The sequence below is a fragment of the Epinephelus lanceolatus genome, chromosome 5, assembly GCF_041903045.1.
Source record: "Epinephelus lanceolatus isolate andai-2023 chromosome 5, ASM4190304v1, whole genome shotgun sequence".
Lineage (NCBI taxonomy): Eukaryota > Metazoa > Chordata > Actinopteri > Perciformes > Serranidae > Epinephelus > Epinephelus lanceolatus.
Genome location: NC_135738.1, coordinates 37,299,012 through 37,320,241, shown reverse-complemented (window position 1 = coordinate 37,320,241; position 21,230 = coordinate 37,299,012). Strand labels below are relative to the sequence as shown.

The window sequence follows — 21,230 nt, the reverse complement described above, 5'->3', positions numbered from 1 at the left end:
TCTTTTTCTTTATCTTATCTCGTAATTACACTATGGTGTCTATTTTTTTTTTATCCAGTGAATGCAATGCACTTCTGTATCACACTGCTCACCACAGCTGTGTCAATTTGATCCACTTGCATGAGCTTGCATTTACTTTATTCGCAATTACTTCCAACCCTAAAAATTGCTTATTCTTTTGCCTGAACACACTTTTACCTTTTGAACTCTTATATTGTCAGATGCAATGAACACTGGCCTCATTCATAATCTATTCAGATTCATAACTAATAAAACAAACTCTCATTTTTCATCACTAATGAAGCTGCTAATCACTGTGGACAGGTTTTAAAAAAGTGAAGTTACACTTTCATTGTTTATTTCTTTCATTTATCTGCTGAACAAAACCAGGTTATCTACACTCTACAGAAACATGGTTTGGATCAACACTGAATGATCTCATGTACCAAACTAATAGTTGCTGGTCCAAAAAGATCAGCCTGTTCAAACTCACTTGTATCAAACCTACTCTTGATGTTTCCCATTGTCTTATTCAACAGAAACGTCACGACTGCTGCTATTTAAAGAGAACAATGTTCCTACCTCTTTATGGTGGATGCCAGTGTACTGACAGGGTTCCACGCCACACACTCCAACTGAGAGGTCATTTGATAAACATTTTCTCCGCTGTGGAGGGAAGACAGACGTAGAAGAAAAGCTCATGAGCTGTGCAGTGGAGCGTCATTTAGCAGGGTTGAGTGTTTGTATCCATTTGCGTGGCTGTGTTGCCTTTTGTTGTCTTCAATAGAAGTACTCTAATGAGAAATACCATCATGCACACACACACACACACACACACACACACACACACACACACACACACACACACACACCCAGGTGGAGCTGAAGTTAAAAAATGTGTCTCAGACAGACACCAGGAAAGCTAAATTCTCTCATAACAGCACCTTTCATTAAACACAGCAGACTCCACAATCATTATTCAGACCTGCCATATGATTAAACACACACACACACACACACACACATACTGAGTGGATTTATAGCTCACAGCCACAGCCCCTCTATCACACCACCTGCAGGCTCGCAGCAGTCTGCTCGGGGTAGATGTGGTGCCTGGTACCCTGCTCATTACGCAGCTATTATTCTACTGTACAGCAGGGGCATGCAGCCAGCAGAGCACACATGGTATTTCTGCTCAATTATTGTGGAATGGAGGCTGAGCACAAGATTTAAAGTAAACATTCGACATTTTCAAATAAATACGTGTATGCTTTTTGTCTCTATTGCTGACTGATGGAACCCATCACTGATTCAGCCAACATCCAGAGCTCTCTGTCCTACATTTCTGCCAATGTGTGTTACAGCAGGCCTCTCCTGGGAAACCCCTCTGGTTAACAGGAAGCCTGCCACAGAAATAACTTTAAAAAAAAATACAGAGGAAGAAACAGGTCATTTACCATAAGGACTGATAGTTTCTATAATAGACCACAAAGAGCGCAACTATGAAAACATGATCAACAGAAAATCTAATGAAAAAAACCATAGAAATAGAATGAGAGTAAATGGGCATTGCCATTCAAATCAGCATAGCAGGATGGTCAGAACAGCAGCCATTGCAAAGAACTGTGACCACTGTAGTGGGCTAGTGTACTATCCCTGTCGCCTTACTGCTAGAGAGGAATTCAAGATTTCAATTCAATTTATCTGCTTCATATTTCTATTGGCTAGTCATGAAATTCTATTAATTAAATGATACTGTAATATTACCAACTTGTTAACTCTGACCATCTCCTCTGACTGCCTTTTACTCTGTGACAAAAAAAAACAGACAACATTGCAATCAAACTAGTGAGTGTGATGTACGTTGAGGCCCCACTGATGTGCTTTTACCAAAACAACTAACAGCAACTGCCATTTTCTCTTGAACCAGCCAAATGACCACGGCAAACAGTTCAATGTCTGTACTACTCTCATTCTATTTCTATGGACAAAAGATATCATGTCCCGAGCATGCAGTATATGAGAAGTGCAATAGGGGAATACCACTTCTAAAGGTACATAGACCAAAACACAAAAAAAATTAAACTCAACTTTAGGAATATCAGCCTTTCAAATGGCTGTCCCTGCCCCAGTTCATTGGAGGTCAATGGAAATTTGCGAACGTCAGCATGCTAACATACTCACAGTGACAATGCTAACATGCTGATGTTAATCAGGTTTAATGTTTACAATGTTCACCAGCTTAGTTTAGCATGCAAAGTTTTGCTTATTGAGAAGTACAAAGTTTTACAAATTACAGCTGAGGCCGACAGGGGTGTCTCTAGTTTAGTAGGTACGTATTTGGTCATAGAATATTGGACAAATGAAAATGAAGATGGTGCTGACCTGAATATTATATATATAATACCTGATGTTGTAATTCATGGACTGGACAATATAAATGTCTCAACCAGTATAAAAGAAGTTGAAGTAGCCTCTGCTTGCTTTTTATTGTTGCCAGGCAACCACTGACTCACCTCCTTATTCTAACCTTCCAATGTAATCAATCTACCGTTTATGTATTTATTTCACAGTAATTAGTAGCTAGCTCCTAAAATGTTCAGGCCATTTCCAGGCATATTTTAGGATGACTCTGGGACAGTTTGACAATCTGCTGTCTATCGTCTGGCCATATAGCTCTGGGTATCAGGCAACCACTACCACCCGTTTTTCCTCCATTGTTTACCAACTGCAAACTTGCTGTTGTGACCATCACGGAAGACTTGTCACCTCTCAAATCATCCTACTGGACAATGGGAAAAAAGATGACAAAAAAAGAGATCACGTGGGGTGTTCTTCCGCTTTGCGTTAAAGGTTTTTCAACTCAAGGAGCTCAGAGCACTGTGGCAAAAACACCAGGTGCCCAGAGCACAGAAACGCAAGGCGCATCGCAACGCAAAAACTGTGAACAAAAAGCTTCATTTCTATTAAAAACAATTACAAAGGTGCCTCCAGCTGCTAAAACACTTTCTGTGTGATCAGGGCCTAAGTCAAGGTTTAAAAAGTTAAAAACTAGTTATGTTGCAGTGGTTCACAAGGTTTCAACCAAAGTTCACGGTGATCAAGGTTGTCAAGACATTTTACTGAAAGCATAACTATCAACCTCATGGCAGCTCTTAGTGAAAAGTCAGCATCATTAGGATTCATCATCTGGGAACCATGAATATCTGCTCAAGGTCCTTCTTCCAGTGGCTTTCCTACCTTAACCATCCCTACAGCCATGCCCCTAGCGTAGCAAAGAATGACATTAAAAGCGTCAAAAGCAACATATTACTATCAGAAACAATGTCCCCATTATTTTGGATTAGTCTTTTCATTAGTGTTCATATGAGAGTCTTTCTGTGTTACAAAGTTTTTCCAGTGACAACTGTTTCATTTTGGGACAGAGGAGACAGTATTCCATTTGCCTCCACTGTAATGTGCCGGAGACAGAAATCTCAAAACCTCTACAAGTAAAACCCAAACTATTGTTTCAAATAGATGAATTGTCTATCGTCTATTTTTACACCTTCATAAAGTTCAAGGACTTTGAAACTGCATCTTTTAAAAACCTTCTCTCATGTGATGAATTTGTCAGTTTCTGTAGTGTTGTAGGTGCTCTGTGTGTGTGTGTGTGTGTGTGTATTAATAAGACCTCATGTTTTCATTTCATGTTGTTCCAGTGAGCCAAGCTGACGGCCTGCAGAGTAAATACAGTCCTGTTGGTACCAGGCTGCAAGATTAGACAACCGACTCAACTCATATGAGACTTCCCAGCCATGTGAGTGTGTGTGTGTGTGTGTGTGTGTGTGTGTGTGTGCTGAGCAGTTACAGTTATGTTTATGACAAAGAAGACTCTCAGACTTTTAGGATTGTCTATGTCCAACCCACATCTCTCTGTCTGTCTCTCTTTCTCTCTCTCTCTCTCTGACACACACACACACACACACACACACAGAAACCGTAGCACTCCCTGTTGTGGTATTTACAGAGGATTCCTCCTGTTCTGCCATCGTTGGAATACAGTGTGTCAGTTTTATGTGTGGAATTTTAGATTTAAACATTACAACAAGCTAACAGTTTAGAGAGCATACAGTGAGGAGGTGTGCCTCTCTATATGTTATCTTAATTACATTTTGAAGAAGCTTATAAAAACCTTTTTACTGCAGTTTCCTCCTTGTGAGTGAAATAGTCATCATTATGGCAAATATGTGCACATTAACAAGCTCGTTGAGCATTAAATGTTATCACAGCTGAATATTTGGCAGTAAGGTTAGTATCCCGCCTTGTTTTCTTACTAATATGATTTAAAGTATTTTCAATAAGAATGTGAGTACTTCTTGGCAAAATAGTCAAGATGTTAAATGTTTTCTTAAAAATGTGCTTTTGGTCGTGGTGTGTGTGGGAGCAGTAGGGAGGAATAAAAGGTTAAGGCAGGGTGTGGCCGGAGGTGAACTGGCTGAGATGAACGGTTTTAGTTAGGCAAGATTATGTGGAGTTTTTTAGGTACTCACAATTCAGGCATCTGTGTGTGTAAAGGCTTTATTTATTTATTATTTATTTATTTAATATTTGGTATATGAGGTAAGTGTGTTTCTATGTTAATACCTGACTGAAGGAACAGAAGTTGACACTGAATCAGAATAAACTTTTGGTGGTTGAAAAACTTGCATTTTTCTCTGCATTTCCTTAATATCTTACAGGCTTTTCATGGAAGACATTTTGTCACAGTTTGAAAAGCACAGGTGTGAATCGTAAGATAAGTGATGGCTGGGTTCCATTCAACTGCTTCAGTTTCAGGGTCCTGGTGTTGGTGTGCATGCTGGCTCACTGTAACACTCTCATGGCTCACTGGGTCACTTGAATAGAACGTAGCCACTGTAAGGGTCTGTACACATGCTATGTTTGTTACGCTTTCAAATCCATTGCTGTCCATATACATGCGTGGAAGTGGCACTCAAAAGCAAGAGCAACGTCGCGGTGGCTTGCAAGGATTCCCAAGTTCTTATTTTTCAGAGGACAACAGCTGTGCTCTGAGATAAACAATGTAAGACTTTTGGAATGCAGCAGCATGCATCGCATGTCATGTGACAAGAAACAACCAATCACAGCCAGCAGATGATGATAAATATGGAGGACCTGATACACACTTGGAACACATGGAAGGAATTCAGCTCTGAACTTGGGATTTCTGGTAAGCAGGCTATGATATACTACTGGTCATGATCGCTGAGCAACGTCAGGCGCAAACTGCCTCCACGCCCTTGAAAGCTGGCACAACGTAGCACCCTGTGACCCCTGACCTCGCTCTTTACAGGTGGTGTAATGTGCGACATGTGTCCTGGCCCTAAATATCAATAGTACCATCATAGACTATATATAAAGATGGATGACATGAGAGCTCCCCAAAAGTGAAGCCAAAACATCTCAATCGCCCCCTGGTGGCTGGCTGCAGTATAGTAGGTTTGACATCATGATTGACAGCTGTGTGAGCAAAACTCTGTGCTCACGATCAATGGCGCTGCTCATGATTGGTCGGACAGATGTATGGGTGGGAACCTGACACAGCGGAGATCGCAGCTGCACACATTCTGGCTCCAAATGACATCACCAGCGCAAGATGGCAGCAGCCATATTCAAGATATTTTAGCTTCATTTTTGTACAGTGGGAGCGAGTGGAGATGCGTCGCCCATCTTTATTTACAGTCTGTGAGTAACACCTGCGCTTTTGCTACTATAACAAGTCAAAATGCCCGCGGTGAAAAAAACCTACAATATAATGTTGCAAATAACACTGACCAAGCAAGACAAATACATTTAAAAGCCTCTTCACACTTCACATTAAGGACAAGAAGAGAGCAAGCCATTAGCAGAATCAATGCGTGGTAAATTTTAAAAAGCGTTGGTTGTGGCTTTGATTTCTCTCAGTCGACAGCAGTTTGATGAGTGAAAACATTTCTGAAATGTAGTGATCCAGTCATTCATCTACTGCAGTAGATTACAGATAGTTTTTTGAAGAATGGCTTTATGTCACATAACTGCGGCTCTTATACAAGTATCTAAAACATCAGTAAAAAAAAACAAAAAAACAATATATATAGCCTAAAAGAAATTGTTCTATTTTGACTAGAAAATATTTGAGATTTAATTTTGAGAGCTGCAACAATCTGAATTAATTAACATGATAAATGATCTGATAATGCACTGTAGGTATCCCCGTAAACTATCACAACAGATGATCAAGGACTGTCTTACAGTGGTATTAACTGCCCAGGCTGATGGCAGCCATTCTAGACAATTCTTGTAATTCCAGTTAACACTTCGCACCACGTCCTAGAGGTGTCCCGCGGGCTGATAAAAATACAAGCCTTGTCTGTTTTTGATGGGGCATGGCATAGCATACAGGCTAACAGGCATTGTTTGTGGGATATAAATACAGTATAATTATGGGGATGAAATATTTATATAACAAAAATAGGACCTGAAATCTTTGATCCATTTTATTCATAACTGGACTTTCAACGGTTTTAACTCTGTCTGTAGGCTACAGAACTTAATTAGGAATTAGCAACAATACATACATTTAAAACAGACATAGCATAAAAACATAGCATTTGTCTGCATAGCCTTCTTACTTACTTACGGTATGGGAGAGGCACAAATATCAAGGAAAATTACCAAATCAACACAATCTTAAGAGCTACAAAATCGGGCACGGAAAACGATCTGCTCCTGAAATACTTCTGGTGTGTTATGAAGCCGTGTGGAGGAATAAAACTGTCCCTCCAGGCTTCCTTGCAGTCAAGATGGCAATGAAGATGACAAAATCAGGGACTAATTCATCCCATAACGTGTCTAACTTCAGTGGATCATAACACATTGGATATGAAATTAATCTGCAGATCCTCAGGTACAAAATGAGACCAGACTTTCCTATGGATGTCAAATTTTGAGACATGACGAAGGCCAAAATGTGACCTGTAACAGACTAAAGTAGGCTTGCTGTTTTTACCTGAGCTTAAGTCTGGAAAACTTGCCCCTGGAGCATACAGTCATAAACGTGCACATAAAATATCAGGTTGATTGGCCTGGTAGTTTGCGAGATTAGCTGTGGACAGATGGAAACACACTCACTCACTCACTCACAGACACACAACCAAAGGCCTGATCCTCTCCAGGTTGATGACTGGCGGAGTTTATAAGATCAAAACTATAAAACAAAAGGCAAAATTTTCCTGGCCCATCGGCTGTGCTGGAAAAAATATTAGTAAATATCATGTCAGAGGAAACACCAGTGTTGAATGAAAGGAGTAAAATAACTGGCCCACATAATTCTGTCTATGACAAGCAGAACACCTTGATTATGAGATTTTTTAAAATATTTTCCAAACAATAAATCAAACTACGTTCCTTCAGAAATTCCCGATACGGTTAGTTTACCTCCGTCAGTGGCACCGTGGTTTTTACAGGTATCTGTAAATCATCTACCAATCTATGCATGAAGATACATACTCATTTATACTAACTCTTATGGAGTTAGCATAAAAACAAGTAAAACAGTTGAAAAGCGCCCAGAGGAAGAAGAATAAAAAAAAGAAACAGTGAGGAAACATCCAGGGCAGACAGACCTGTCCTGAAGGTGAACATCCTGTTCATGTCCACATCCTGCTACCTTTCACTGAGTTACTGCTGACTGAACAATCAACAATGGTTTCTGAAACATTTCCAGCTTCAATTGTTGCTGTTTGTTTCATATAAAAATAGATTTTATAGAGAGCATGTGTGCGATGCATGTACAGTACCTAGAGTGTGTGTAAATGTGTGTGTGTTACCTGTTGTAAGGGTTCCTCAGCAGCAGCGCCTGGCTGCCCGTACAGGTGTCTGAAGGTGTGTGGCATCCATAGACAGGAGGAGGTACAGGATACTGCTGCTCGGCTGCAGTGCATGGACACACACAGACATAGTTTATAATATGTGCGAATGCATTTGGACCTCAGTATGCACCCATAAGGCTGAAGATGAAGGTACACTCATCCATGACTAACTCAGAGGACTTGTTGTGCAACTTACTCCTTATCTGGTCTCTTTTTAAACTCTGCCCTCTGTTGCCCTCTCCTATTTCTCTCCATTTTTCGTCAGCTTTTCCTACAAATAAAGAGCCTTCGCTCCGTGTTTCTCTCTCTGAGCTTCACCAGCAGTGTAGTGAATGGCTCCCTCGACACCTCTCTACATTCCAAAATCCCTCTCAGCTCTGATTCTTCCAGTTATCTTTGCCGTAAAAATCGTCAGAAATTTACAACCATTTACAACTTCATAAAACAAACACATCTAAATGTTTACCAATAACATGTGCCGAGGAGGGATTAAAGGGAAAGGTGGGCGGATGAAAGAGGGGATGAGAGGGGAAGACGAGGGAGTTTGTGAGTCAGGATGTGGCTGATTTATACCTCTGACAGGCGAGGTCACTGCGGAGATGTCAGAATAAGGGACAAGACACTCCCTAGGTGAGGGCCATGGAGCTGCCATGCAGACGCAGCTGTGTGTGCACTCACACAGTGGCTTTAAATACACAGAGGTCGACTTACGCTCCTATAGAAAAAGAGTCTGGTGCACTGTCGTTGTTTAAAGAAAAGCGACAACTGAAATATAAGAGTAAACACTCAAATTATTCTGGAATGTTTCAAAGTCCAACGTCTCATCCCGGCTTGTCATATTCTAACACTTCGGCAAAGGTCATTATAGTGACGTCGGGGGCAGTTGAATGTGTTGTATCTCAATACAGGGGGTTGGTGGTTAGGTTTAAGCCTGGCACACAGTAATAGATTTTTCAAACATTGACTTATGTTCCAAATATGAAAGACCCAACACATCACATCATGAAAACTAAATTTAACAGTTCTGTTCCTATAGTGCACGGAGAGCAACGATTTGCCCAAAACAGCACACCAGGTTGTATTTACAGACAACCAGACTCTCAAAACTGATCAAATGTTACTTAACATAATGGATGACAGGCAGGAAGAACTGAGTTCTAGATTTGCACCACTTTTTACAGAAAATTAACGAATAAAAAAATGTACAAATATGAATACAGTCAAGGAGTCACTGGAAACATGGACTGGACAAGTTACTGTGTGAGCTAGAGGTGAGTAAATTCTGACTTGATCCCATGTGATGTTGCATTAAAACTCTCTCAGACCTGCAAGGCTGCCAGCGATCCTTGTGTACCCCCCCCCCCCCCCCCCCCCCCACATCAGAATATTAGATCCTAAATAGGTCTGTGGATATTCTCATTTATCCAGGTCAATTCCATTCTGGCAACAATTAAATCGTAGGCAACTGGACTTTGATTTTGTCTAGAAGATGAAGCCGCTTGGATAAGAGGCGAAACGTCTTCTAGACAAAATCAAAGTCCAGTTGCCTACGATTTAATTGTTGCCAGAATCGATCCTAAATACTGAACATGTTTAATACTTGTGACTTGAAATCAGTGCGGCCAGGGTGCACTTCCTAGCAGATGAGGGATTTTAAAAAGCACTGTTAATATACCACACACCACAGGAAAATCTGGCAAAAGGTTTTCCACAACTGACAAAAACATTGGGGCTTTGCTGATGATTTTCGGCAGGAGGAATCTGGTTGAAAGCAGCCTGATTCTCGTCTAGTGGATGCCTGGCTTAGGAAAGAGTTGACATTCGTCACATAGGCTGACTTACTCATATCATTAAGGACTGACTAACTAACCTATCACATGACTAATGACTGACTAATGGGTGGCTGACTGACGTGACAAATTAACTCAATGTTGCCTTTTAGTTTCATATGGGACGCAAACACCAGTCTCCAGGTCTAAGTCCTGTGCTTTTTGGACCCATCCGCCTCCACACCCACCCATTCTAAGTGGACTTTTGCACTTTTTATACTACATCCATTGCTCTGACAATGATGCAGATAGGTTTACACTGGAGATGGTTGAAAGCGTGTGTATCTTGCTCTCCTACAGATGCTAAAGGGTGCATCCTGCATCTGTATCAGATGCCGAGGGCCACTGCCGCCTGACGTTTTTTTGACTCCATGGGAGCGAGACCAGGCTACAAAGTCTTTTCCTGTTCAGTGCAGGGAGAATTTAAAAGCTGCTGCAGTCAGGACCGTTTGTAAGACTTGTTACAAGTTATGTGACAGTTGGAGTGAGGAGACACTTAAAACGCAACAGAACTGCTCTTTAAGGCAAAATGCAGCACATAAGTTAAAACTGATCTGAATGTGATATTCTGACATCTTTTTCACAGTTTCAAAAATGATTATGCCATAGAAATGTGTACATTCTGTGAAATCTGCAGTAACTACAAAGAAACAGCTGCTGCCCTGAACTGCAGAAACAACTAACTTGATAGCTAAAGAAAGAGAGCTACTTTAAGAGCAGGCAAGCTGGTGAGAAAATCACGAGCTAAATGCTAATCATTGCTATATTTTCCCTAGCACTGATCCATAATTGAAAAATGATCATTGCAATAAACCTTTAAATTTCAGTGTATTATTTCACATCACTGATGAGGCAGTGGTTAATGCAATCATGATAGAGAACAAAAAGCTAACTGGCTTAGCAGAGCAGCCAGCCGAATTCATGTGGAATTTAGGTTACATGACACAGTGTAAGTAAACTAAATTTAAATCACATATTTGAATATATTACATTGTAGATTAGATCTTGATTTTTAATATTAACAGTACCCATTCCTATCAACTGTGACCTTTAAATCAAAATAAAGTTTACTTTCTCAGAAACCAACAGAAACCAAATTGTTGCTTGATATTGTGTTTCTATATATGCAAAGATTTGTTTAGGTAGAGTAATTATCCGAACTCAGAGGCAGAAAGTGAAGTCATTATAACCTTTCTATCTGTTCCCCAGGTTGCAGGATGGCTTGTACATTTTAAATTTACTGTAGAGGAGCAAAAAATTTGTTCCTGAAAACAAACAAAACAAAGAACAGTAAGTTCGGCACTCAAACACATAAACACACTTACCCATGGTGCTTTGCTGAGTTAAAGCGTCTTCATGTTTGAAGGAATGGTTGGAGAACTGGGAGCTGTGGTGTGTGGGAGTGTGACCGTAATTACTGGCTCCGTCGAATGCAACCGTGCTGTAGCCTGCAACACAGAAATGAACAACACACACAGTCACAAAATATTCAAAAGTGTAGGACGGTGACTTATAAATAAAATCCATCACGCGTGGTCTCTGATGGAGATCACTGGTTCTTAATGTCTTCCTTGTCTAATTAGATCATCGGCTACATTGACATTGACATGACACTTTGTACCTATAATCTTGTAAATGGTGTGCTACACCTTTTTTTTAACACTGTAATTATTTGCTTTGAACCATTTTTTCTGCTCATTTTTTAATAAACGATCCAGTTTTTTAAAACAGGTCAAGTTACCACAAAAACCTGAGAAAAAATATATGAATATATTTTACAGTACAAGTGCTGCTGAGCAGAGCAGAAAATGTGAGATTTTAATCAGATGAAAGAGTCATGATAAAGTTTGGTGCTGCTTCACAGACTGAGGAATGTGCAACAATTTAGACCTAAGAAATTCCTTCACTCCTCTTCTCTGACAGCTACAGATTATGGAGTAAATCCTTATTAATGATTTAAGACTATGGACAAACAAAATGCTTTAACAGGCAGAATGTGAAGAATTGTTTCCACAAATGTTTTGGAGCCAACTTGAATGACTCATCAACACAAAATAATCAAACTATAAAAGGATATAATTTACCTGACAGCCTTTAAAAATATTATATTTTACCCCTTCTCATTTTATGTTAAATCAGACGGTGGTTCCCTAATTTTGCAAAAAAATAATAAATATATGTAGTTGTTGCCGCTGGTGTAATGCAACTTCTGGATACTGTAGTTAATTTATACACACTTATACATTTAGGGGATTTTTGCTTTGAAATTGTTAAAGCAAAACTATGGACACTCAAGTGAGATGATGCGACTGACATCAGTCTCTTCTTAAGTGAAAAAAATCTTTAATTTGGTTTTATTAATAAACAATGTGATACCAGGGCTCACAGATATGTGGCCCTCTACACACACACACACACTCTTGCTCAGAGGAGACTAGATCTGTGCCTGACATCCTGGACCAGACCTGACTCATGACTTAGACTGACCTAAAGGGCACCACACACTCCCATAAATCACCCACATGCACGGACACACACACACACACACACACACACACACACACACACACTATCTTTCACTCTCACATACATGCTTCATTAATTAAAATGCAGCACTTTCACTCACTTTCGTCAGTGGATCATTGGGTGAGAGGAAAGAAGGAAGAAAACTCATTAAACATCTCCATTTATCTTCCACTCACCCCTGTCTGACTCCACTGTGTGTGTGTGTGTGTGTGTGTGTGTAGGGCGATACTTTAGTTGCCTTGAAGTCCAACACCGAGGTGACAAGCAATGCAGTCAATTTGTATTCAACTGGAAATACCCCAAAGCTTTTTGTCTTTTTTTTGGTCAAAAACTGACTGAATTTCAATGTTTTTTAAATACCCGAAGATTTAAATATTTACATTCGTGTAAATCCATGACTTTAAGACGTGCATTCCCTCTTATTATTTTATTTTCATCCTGACATGGTAGTTATGTTCCTATAAGAATATCGTCTCTGTAGACTCCAGCTGTCATTCACAGCGTCAAAGACTAGATGACGATGTTTCAGGTCCATTTCAAGCTTTATCTTTTAACGAGAGCGGCCCTGATGTTGGAGGTTTTAATACCCTGATACTGTAACAGTTAACTGATAAAAGCTGCAGACCTGTAAAAACTATTTAACTCATGAAACAAAGGAAATCTGTTGTAAAACTGAATGTCAGAAACTTTCTTTGCTCCAGTAAATGACTAAAACAAGTTGTAATTGCACCCACAGGCCTCTCTTCAACAAGCCCAAGGTGAAATGTGAACTAATAAAGGTTTAAAGAATATTACGCAGAATATATAATCAGCTCTGATATAAAAATGGAGTCCCTCCTGGAGGGCGTTTTCAGTGATAGTCTCTGTGACCCTGCTGTGCTATCAGCTCTGCTGTGTGACCCAGGTCCTGCAGTTAGTTTGTTTGTCTGTGCTCGTCCAGCCACAGCGGGGAGCAGATAAAACAGGTTAGAGGTCGGCTCAGCTCTTTGATTATAATGTTATTCCTAAATTATCTGCTTGATAAGCATGTTATTACTAATTAATCTGTTGGGAAACCACCAACAGATTCATTATCCTGCACGGTAAAGACCAGGGATTAGGTGAGATCCGCAGGAAAAAACCCAGCAGGTTAAGATCTTAACATTAAGTATGCATTATATGTTAGAATATGTTACCTGAAGCCTATTATTGACCTATGGCACATTTTCGTACCATGTTTCCTTTGACTCTGTAGCCTAAAAATAGTTTTCAAATACAAAAGTTAAATCCAAAGACTTAAGTGTATTATGTGCTGCTGCAGACGTTTATAATGAATTAAACAGAGCAAAGAGTTAAATTCAATTGAACTCAATTATTTAAATCAACAAAAAAGAACAGAAATAAATGCAAAATATTTAATCCAATTTAATTTCATAAAAGAGTGTCATTTTCAGTCCAACACAAAGTTTGTGTCTACTTGTCTGAAACAATTTCGTCTGCTCAGTAGGAGATAAGAAATAAAAACAATATTATGAGTGTTGTTTTTTTCACGGAAACAAATTTTTTTCAGCAGATATTTTTCAAAATATGGATTAAGGATTTTTAGACTTAAAATACTACTGTGGTATACAAATGTGGAAAACTGTAAAGTGTGAGAAATACCTGAGTCTAATAGCCAAAATGACAAATTAGGATTATCTTGGCGAAGCCTCGGCGGCCGTATATTTTTTTCCTTTTTATTACAACTGGAATGAAAAAATACAGATCATTTCCCTATGTGTCATACATCACCTCAGCAATTTATTTATATATTCAAAGTATTTTTTTTTTTTTTTTATCAGTCACGGTAAATATAATTAAAGAAGAGAGGAATTATTAGGAAAACTTTGGATTCCATGAGCAGACACATTTTTAGATACTGTTGCTCAGTGACACTAATGTTATTTTTAGGGTCGAAGCCTTAGTAGGGGCTGATTGTTAGGCGTTCAGCAACTTCAACAATGTTTCTTGAAAATATTTGACTTGCTGTGTGTTCAGAATCACCTTTTCCCCTCCATCATTAAAAAAGAGTTTCATATAAAGATCTATGTGGGTGTGCACTTTTGGGATACTGAGCATTAAATATCTCAAATCCATGTTGCCAAAACTCTTGTTTGAATATTTAATGCCAAAGCATGAATTTCAAAGGTAAATATACTGTATGAATGACAAAGAGTGAATAATCACGAATGTGTCACGTACCAAATTTTAATTCCTGAAAAGAACCTCAAGGAAAAAGTGGAGTTATGAACCCGAATAGCATCACAGTGACTCTAAAACAAAGTGGGTCAGTTGTGATCTGGCTCTATGGCGAGCCATTTTCACACGCAGCACCCATCTTTGGCTGAAACATTAATACCTGAACACTAAAGTGACTTCTTTGTGAGTGATGCTTGGATTTAAACTGCTGTCTAGGACACAAACAAGGACCATGTGTTTTCTGTGAGTGTATAAACTGGATCACTTCCCTACAGCCGGACAACGGTCCCTGTGCTTCTTAATGGGATTTCTCAACAACCTTTATGAGGTTTTAACAGTTATGTCCTTGTTTATCACAGACTCAGTCATGTAGTGAGAAATTAGGATGAACGTCTACCAGTTTAACGATGTCAGATAATGTTTCATAGCAGGTATGATACTACTGATGTGAGTCAACTTCTGCAAATGAAAAGACGGGTAACGTGAATCTGCTGCATCTCAGCACTTACTGATAGAGTTACATTTAATTATGACTCATCCTGCTTTCCCATTTAATTTTATTTGCCTGTTGTGGAAAAGTTGTTGTCAACACATGTGGCTCAGAGAGTGAAGCTTTTAGAAAGGGATGTGTGTGTGGAGAAGAGCAACAGGAGGAAACTGTGCAGATGAGACAAAACTTCTGGCATATTTCATCAGCTTCCTTTAAAACTTCTGGAAAGAAAAGTGATTCCAAAATAAGTGATTACACTTTGTGATTGACAGACTAACGCACACACACACACACAGCCCTACCTGTCTGGTTACGGGCTGCCTGCTGTGTGTCCATGCAGTTGGTCAAGTACGTTGGGTTGCTGAACATCCTGCTGGTGGGCTGGTGGTGGTGTGGGGCGGTCACAGACGGCGGTTGACTCGGAGGTGCTGGCGGAGGTGGGGGTGCCCCGAATGCCCCGTACCTACAGGCCCCGGTCCCCGTAAACTGCCCAGAGAAGTGGACGGTGAAGGCGCTGAGGCCGCAGTGAGGGTCTGTGTCATGGTGGTGGGGGTCGCCGGTGGCCCCCCAACTGGGCTCCTGCTTGATGAAGGAGTGGGGCCCCAGGGAGGTGTGGGGGGCTGTCAGGGAGGAGTATGGGGAGGCGGCAGTGTGGAAGTCCAGGACGGGAGCCCACTGAGGGGCTGTGCTGACGGGCAGGGCCGGGCATCCAGGGCTGGGGCCCGCCGGGAGCGGGGGCAGCAGGGAGTTCAGGTCACGTACATCTGAACCCATTGTGGTCCAGGGGAATACACTAGGACAAAGGTAGGCTATTTTTAAATTTGATCTGTCAACCTGTCTGCCTCCCTGTCTGTGTGTCAGACTGACCCAAACCCAAATCAACCACCACCCTCTAAATATCTGATACTCTATGGAGTCCTTCTCTCACAGCTTCTTCTCTTTCAAGTCTTCTCTGCTTCGGCTCTTGCCCATCAGCTGTTTACGACACCACACGGCTGATCTGGAAACTCCTTAAGTCCGACAAAAGCTCATGGCGACAGAGCAAAGTTGCAGCAGTCAACTTTTCTTGGCAGCAGCAGCAGCATAAGGAGAAAAAACAAAAACAAATGAAACACGGCGATCAGCTGTGATCTTCACTGTGTCCCCCCACAGCAGCAGCAAAAGAGTGTTTGGCTCAGAGAGATGGAGTCCATTCAAGGAGGAGAGAGGCTTCTGCTCAGAGCTTTCTCAGTGAATGGAGAAAGAGGAGTGGAGGAGTGAGGAGGAGTAGCCCTCTTTTCCCTCCACACTCCCAGCCTGTGTGTATGTGTGTGTGTGTGTGTGTGTGTGTGTGTGTGTGTGTGTGTGTGTCTGAGGAGGGTAGGAGGTGGAGTCAGAAGGTGATGAGGGACAGGAGCCCTCTGACTTCATTCATTTACTGTATGCAGAACAGTGCACACACACACACACACACACACACACACAAAATTGTAGGAAAATAAATCCCAGTTGACCTCAGCTCAGTGACTGAAACAAAAATAAAAACCCTAAATAATTTTGATATTTTGGGCAATATGGAAAAAAAATCATTAAATTTCTCCCAGCTTGTTGAAAAAAAAACATGACCTGCTCTGTTGTTTCCAAAGGTTAGAGAGCTATAAGTCTCCCCTTACTGCTGTGTGTGATATTTTTCACCTCGCTGGATTTTTGGGGTCACACACACACACGCACACACACACACACACACACACACACACACACACACACACACACACAAACACAGACTCATCATTTTAAATGAAGAACGATCACATCAGCAAATTTAAGACATTTGCAATCGAAAAAATCCGACAGTCTCGAAACCACCCTGTAAGAGTAAACCCTGAAATTCACCTGCACGGAGTCACAAATGTGAGCACGAGGCCCCGCGCAGGAATACTGGTGAAGGGAAGGACAATGAAATTAAATCCATCAGCCTCCCTCTGGAAAATAACTGCAGTGTGCTCAGGCTCAAACTTGTCCGCCGCATTGGACTGTTTAATTGTCATTTTATTTTAACTGTATTATTTGATGGGTAGAAAAAAAGGTAGGCTAACGGTCTCAGATTCAAAATATTGTCAGATAAATTGTCGGTCGCAGGTGAGCGGCCCGCGTGACGATAAATCTTGCGGATTTAGGCTTTGAGGCCTGCGCTTATTTTTTTTTCTTCCTTTTTTCTTCATTTATTTACATTTTTATTTTTTCTGATTAAAATTTGGTATTGGTGATTTGCCTTTAAAAAATACCAGTGAGCATTATTCGTTTACAAAAAGTGATTTATTAGGGCCTGTAAAAACCTCGGGCATATTTTAAAGGAAGCGGTGAAGCGGCATTGTTTGTTAATTAAATAAATATACAGCCTATTCTTTTTATTGACAGCACATTTATTTATATATATTAACATTATAAATTATTATAAACGAAATTATCTATTATTATAATTATTATTACTATTATCATTATTATTACTAGGCTATTACAGCTCCAAACCAATTTTCCCTTTAATTCCGTGCGCTCTCTGGTCATTATTCATTATTACTTACGATGATAAATGTCCAAAAAAATCCCGTTGAAAAGTCTGTTTTCTCTCTCTCTCTCTCTCTCTTTGTGTGTGTGTGTGTTGCGGCTGCCTGGTTGAAAGGAGGATAACGGCTCATTTAATGCAAATATCATATTTTACCACCAGTGTTGAAGCGCTGAATTAAATGCAAAAATTTAACCAGTTCACCTTAAAAATAACAGCCACTGATACCAAAAATGAAAATGCTTTTTTTTGGTTTGTTTTGTTTTAAAAATAAATAGATCTATAATTAAAATAAGTAACTTGCACCACTAATGATCAAATGATGTGCCTGACAAACTAATTTGGTAATTCTATAAATAATAAGAATAACTGATCATTATTTAATTACTAAATACATATATAATAATATAATTTTGTTTCTTAAGCTGATTTAACCTGTCACTTCAGTCATTAAAGAGAGCAACTCTTTAGCTCTTCTTTGTTTTGTCTGAGGCACTCCTGCTGTCCTCCTTCAGCATTTCTTGCAGTACCACCTCCATCATGTTACAGTGAGGGCTGACCCACAAGAAACAAGCTGGAGACCTTGTTCACGACCCTGCAGACATAACTTAAGATGGCCTAAAGACACAGAGGAGGAGAATATGAGAGAGGAGGAAAACCATGATGAAGCATCTTCACACTGAAACACTTCCGACACTGTCCATATGGTTTTCTCTTCATATAAACAAAATTCAGAATGTCTGTGTGAGCTTTTTCTTCTGTCTGAAAGTAACTAAAAATTAATTTTAAATTTAGTTTAGTAAACTATCATTGGCTGTTTCAAGCTGTGAATGCCACCAGATGTTTTTCCACATCACACAGGTTAAATGATGCACCACATTCTTCATTAAACAAGAGTTATGAATGATGCTTCAACATCAGTCTGCTCAGAGACGTCAGATGACAATGAGCTCTTTGGCTTAGCCTGTTTCATTCACACCACGCTGATATAAATTAACATGTAATGTCCCTGATAAATAATGTCCAGACAAACAAGACCCAGCCTGTCTGATGGACTGCTGTGCTGTGTGTACATTTTGAAATGTTTTGTATATAATTGACAGGCCATTTGTTTCTAAATGAAGGTTACTGTGACACAGCAGTCTGTAGTTAACATGAGAAGAGTCAGCTCCTCAGATAGACAAACAGTGAGGTAATATTTCTAACGTCCAGGGACATTTTTAGTTCCAGTCAAAATATCCAAATGGGGGCAATGGAGGAGTTGGCTGAGTGGAGCTGAGATGGAGCAACTGGCAGCCGCCACGGCTGTCTGTGATAAGCTGAGATACCTGTCAATCAAGGCCATCACATCCACAAGCATACTTTACTTTGAGTTTTTTAATCTCCTCATTAAACAACCATTTTTTTTTAAATAAACAAGACAAACATCAGAAGTGAAATTAGTTTTGAGGCCCAAGACGCTTGTGGTAAAATGTACTAACTTTAAAACTGGTGCAAAGAGAGACATCAGTACAGTCTAAAGTGCATTTACATCCAGCCATTTTAGGCACATTTTGAATTTGCGCCTAAAAGTTGAAATATTGCTAAAAAGCTTTTATGTTTAGCCAAGATGGAAGTGTTATTGCAGTGCTAAAAACAACATGCAACTAACACATTGAAACTTAGTAAATAAATCATGATGAAGCATGTGAATGTAACGTCCACCAAACCTCCAGGTCCACTGGGAAAAAATGGGAGCAGTCAAAAACAAGTGATGAGGAGACTGTAACCCTCCTTTAATTAATACATGAAACAAACATACATACATCATGTTTTCCCCATTATTCTTATCCGTTTGAGGTTTGACTAGTGCTACTTTAATTACATCATGTCACTGTCTTTTTTCCTCTGTTAAGGTTTACTGGCACCCGAGTGAAGACATAGCACCATATTTATCATTTCAATTTATTTGCTGATGTTCTGGGACACCTTGTCAAGTTCTGCCTGTTACATGCATTGTCTTCTTTCAAAATACACTTCCGTTTTCACAGGAAATTTAACGTTTACATACAGTCTCTTTCAAAATAAATGCACTACGTTGGTACAACACTGCAAATTGACGTTTTTTTTTTCCTTCAACAGCAAACACACATGGAACAGGGTTTGGCTTTAGAATCTTACGGGACGTGAACACCGCTCTCTCAGGTTAAAGCCTGTGTTTGCTGGATCCATCCACCACCCCTCCTGCCTGCTCCACTCAGACTTTTGCTGCATTAACATTCGTCCTTGTCCCTCCGCGTTTCCCCCTAACGCTGCAGGGTGCCATTAAACTGTAAAGGCAAACGGCTGCGTATCATGCCGACATTAAAGGATGCCTTTTTCTGCTGGTTCCTGACGCCACAAGTCACTATCCAAGTGCCAGAGGACTCCGGAGTGAGACCAGGCTTTGACGGACTACATCAACTGTTTATCTCGATGTATCCACCTCCTAATATTTATATTGTGGATGGAAAGATGCTTTAATTTGCATTTTGTGCCGAACTTCTGGACATTCAGTTAAAATTTGACTGAGTTTTGCTGACATCATCACCTAGTGGCCAATAGATGAACTGCAAATTTAATGCATGTCAGACCAAAGTTTTTGACTTTCATGCTAGAAAGGACATTGACCGCAAACATTTAAAGAGATAATTTATTTCAACATTATCTACTCATGTCAACCATGGCCTGGTCAAGGTTAGGGAATAATCATGGTTACAGTGAAGATAATGAACTGATGGACTATGATGGAACGTGAACTTTGACTTCCACACCCATACTTTCTGTGTCACCAGTAGATACAGGGCTCACATCTCCCTGCACTGCCACTGAAAGCTGATAGTGGACATAAGTGATGCACTGAGAAATCGTCCAACTTTTAATATTCTTACTTTGGATACTGGGCTGGAAATGGGTTAAATGTCATGCAAATTTTAACTCAATTTTCAGAGAATCAGCAGAGGGAATTGTGAATTTATGTGCTTTTCCATCCACAATTGTTATGCAAATACTGGGAGTTGGTTCAGTAGGTGGCATCTATTTTCCAGTCAGGTGCAACTGCAGGTGACAATATCAAAAAAGCACCAGTCAGACCTGAAATGAAGGAAAATAACGGATGTATGATAACAGAGAGCACACTGGACAATGGAAACAGAGAGTTTTTAATAACTAATATTACAGTTCTGTTCTCTTTAGAAAAGTTTCAGTAACAGGCTGTTAAAAGCCATTCGGAGAAGACGCAGAGAGGTTGCAGTATGCAGTGACAGTGAGTCATGATAATACGTTAGTATTTTTTGTTCAGTCTGTTTTCAATTGCACTTAGTTGCATTTACATTTTATCAATACGCATACTTTTCCACCTCCTCCTAAAACATGTGATTTGAATTTCTTGCCGTCTCCACTCAGGTTTATTCATGCGCAAATTAAAATGCACACTAAAACAGATGGAGGGAAATGCCCCTAAAGTCCGTTTCACAGGGTAGCATTAGCTTGTCAACAAGCTAGCACTGTCCAAACCCATTAATAAACAGCTGGCTAACCCTTAGGTTTAAGAAGTGCTCTGTCTGATGAGAAGAGAGCATGTTGTTGCTTTAGAGAAGTCTGTATGGACTGGGAAAGTTTGTAGCCAAACTGAAAAGAACCACATTATTGTTTTGTGTGTTTTCTGACCTTTGCCTTCTCTCAGTTCCTGTTTCAGTATCTTCCTCTCATACATA

At 40.1% G+C, this 21,230-nt stretch overlaps 1 protein-coding gene across 4 annotated transcripts in view; it reads right to left on the bottom strand.

Moving 5' to 3' along the window:
* wt1a (WT1 transcription factor a) overlaps positions 1–16,213 on the bottom strand; it is a 31,598-nt gene extending 15,385 nt beyond the window's left edge. Inside the window, exons 1-4 of one of the 4 annotated variants that reach the window (XM_033635988.2) lie at positions 15,257–16,213; positions 11,047–11,169; positions 7,851–7,953; positions 583–666 (exon numbers count right to left, since the gene is read on the bottom strand). In XM_033635988.2, coding sequence (XP_033491879.1) covers positions 583–666; positions 7,851–7,953; positions 11,047–11,169; positions 15,257–15,728 — 782 coding nt within the window. In that variant the 5' untranslated portion in view covers positions 15,729–16,213. The remainder of the gene's footprint in view (positions 1–582; positions 667–7,850; positions 7,954–11,046; positions 11,170–15,256) is intronic. The other 3 variants (XM_033635987.2, XM_033635991.2, XM_033635990.2) reach the window with 3 other exon arrangements.
* Positions 16,214–21,230: the final 5,017 nt, after the last annotated feature.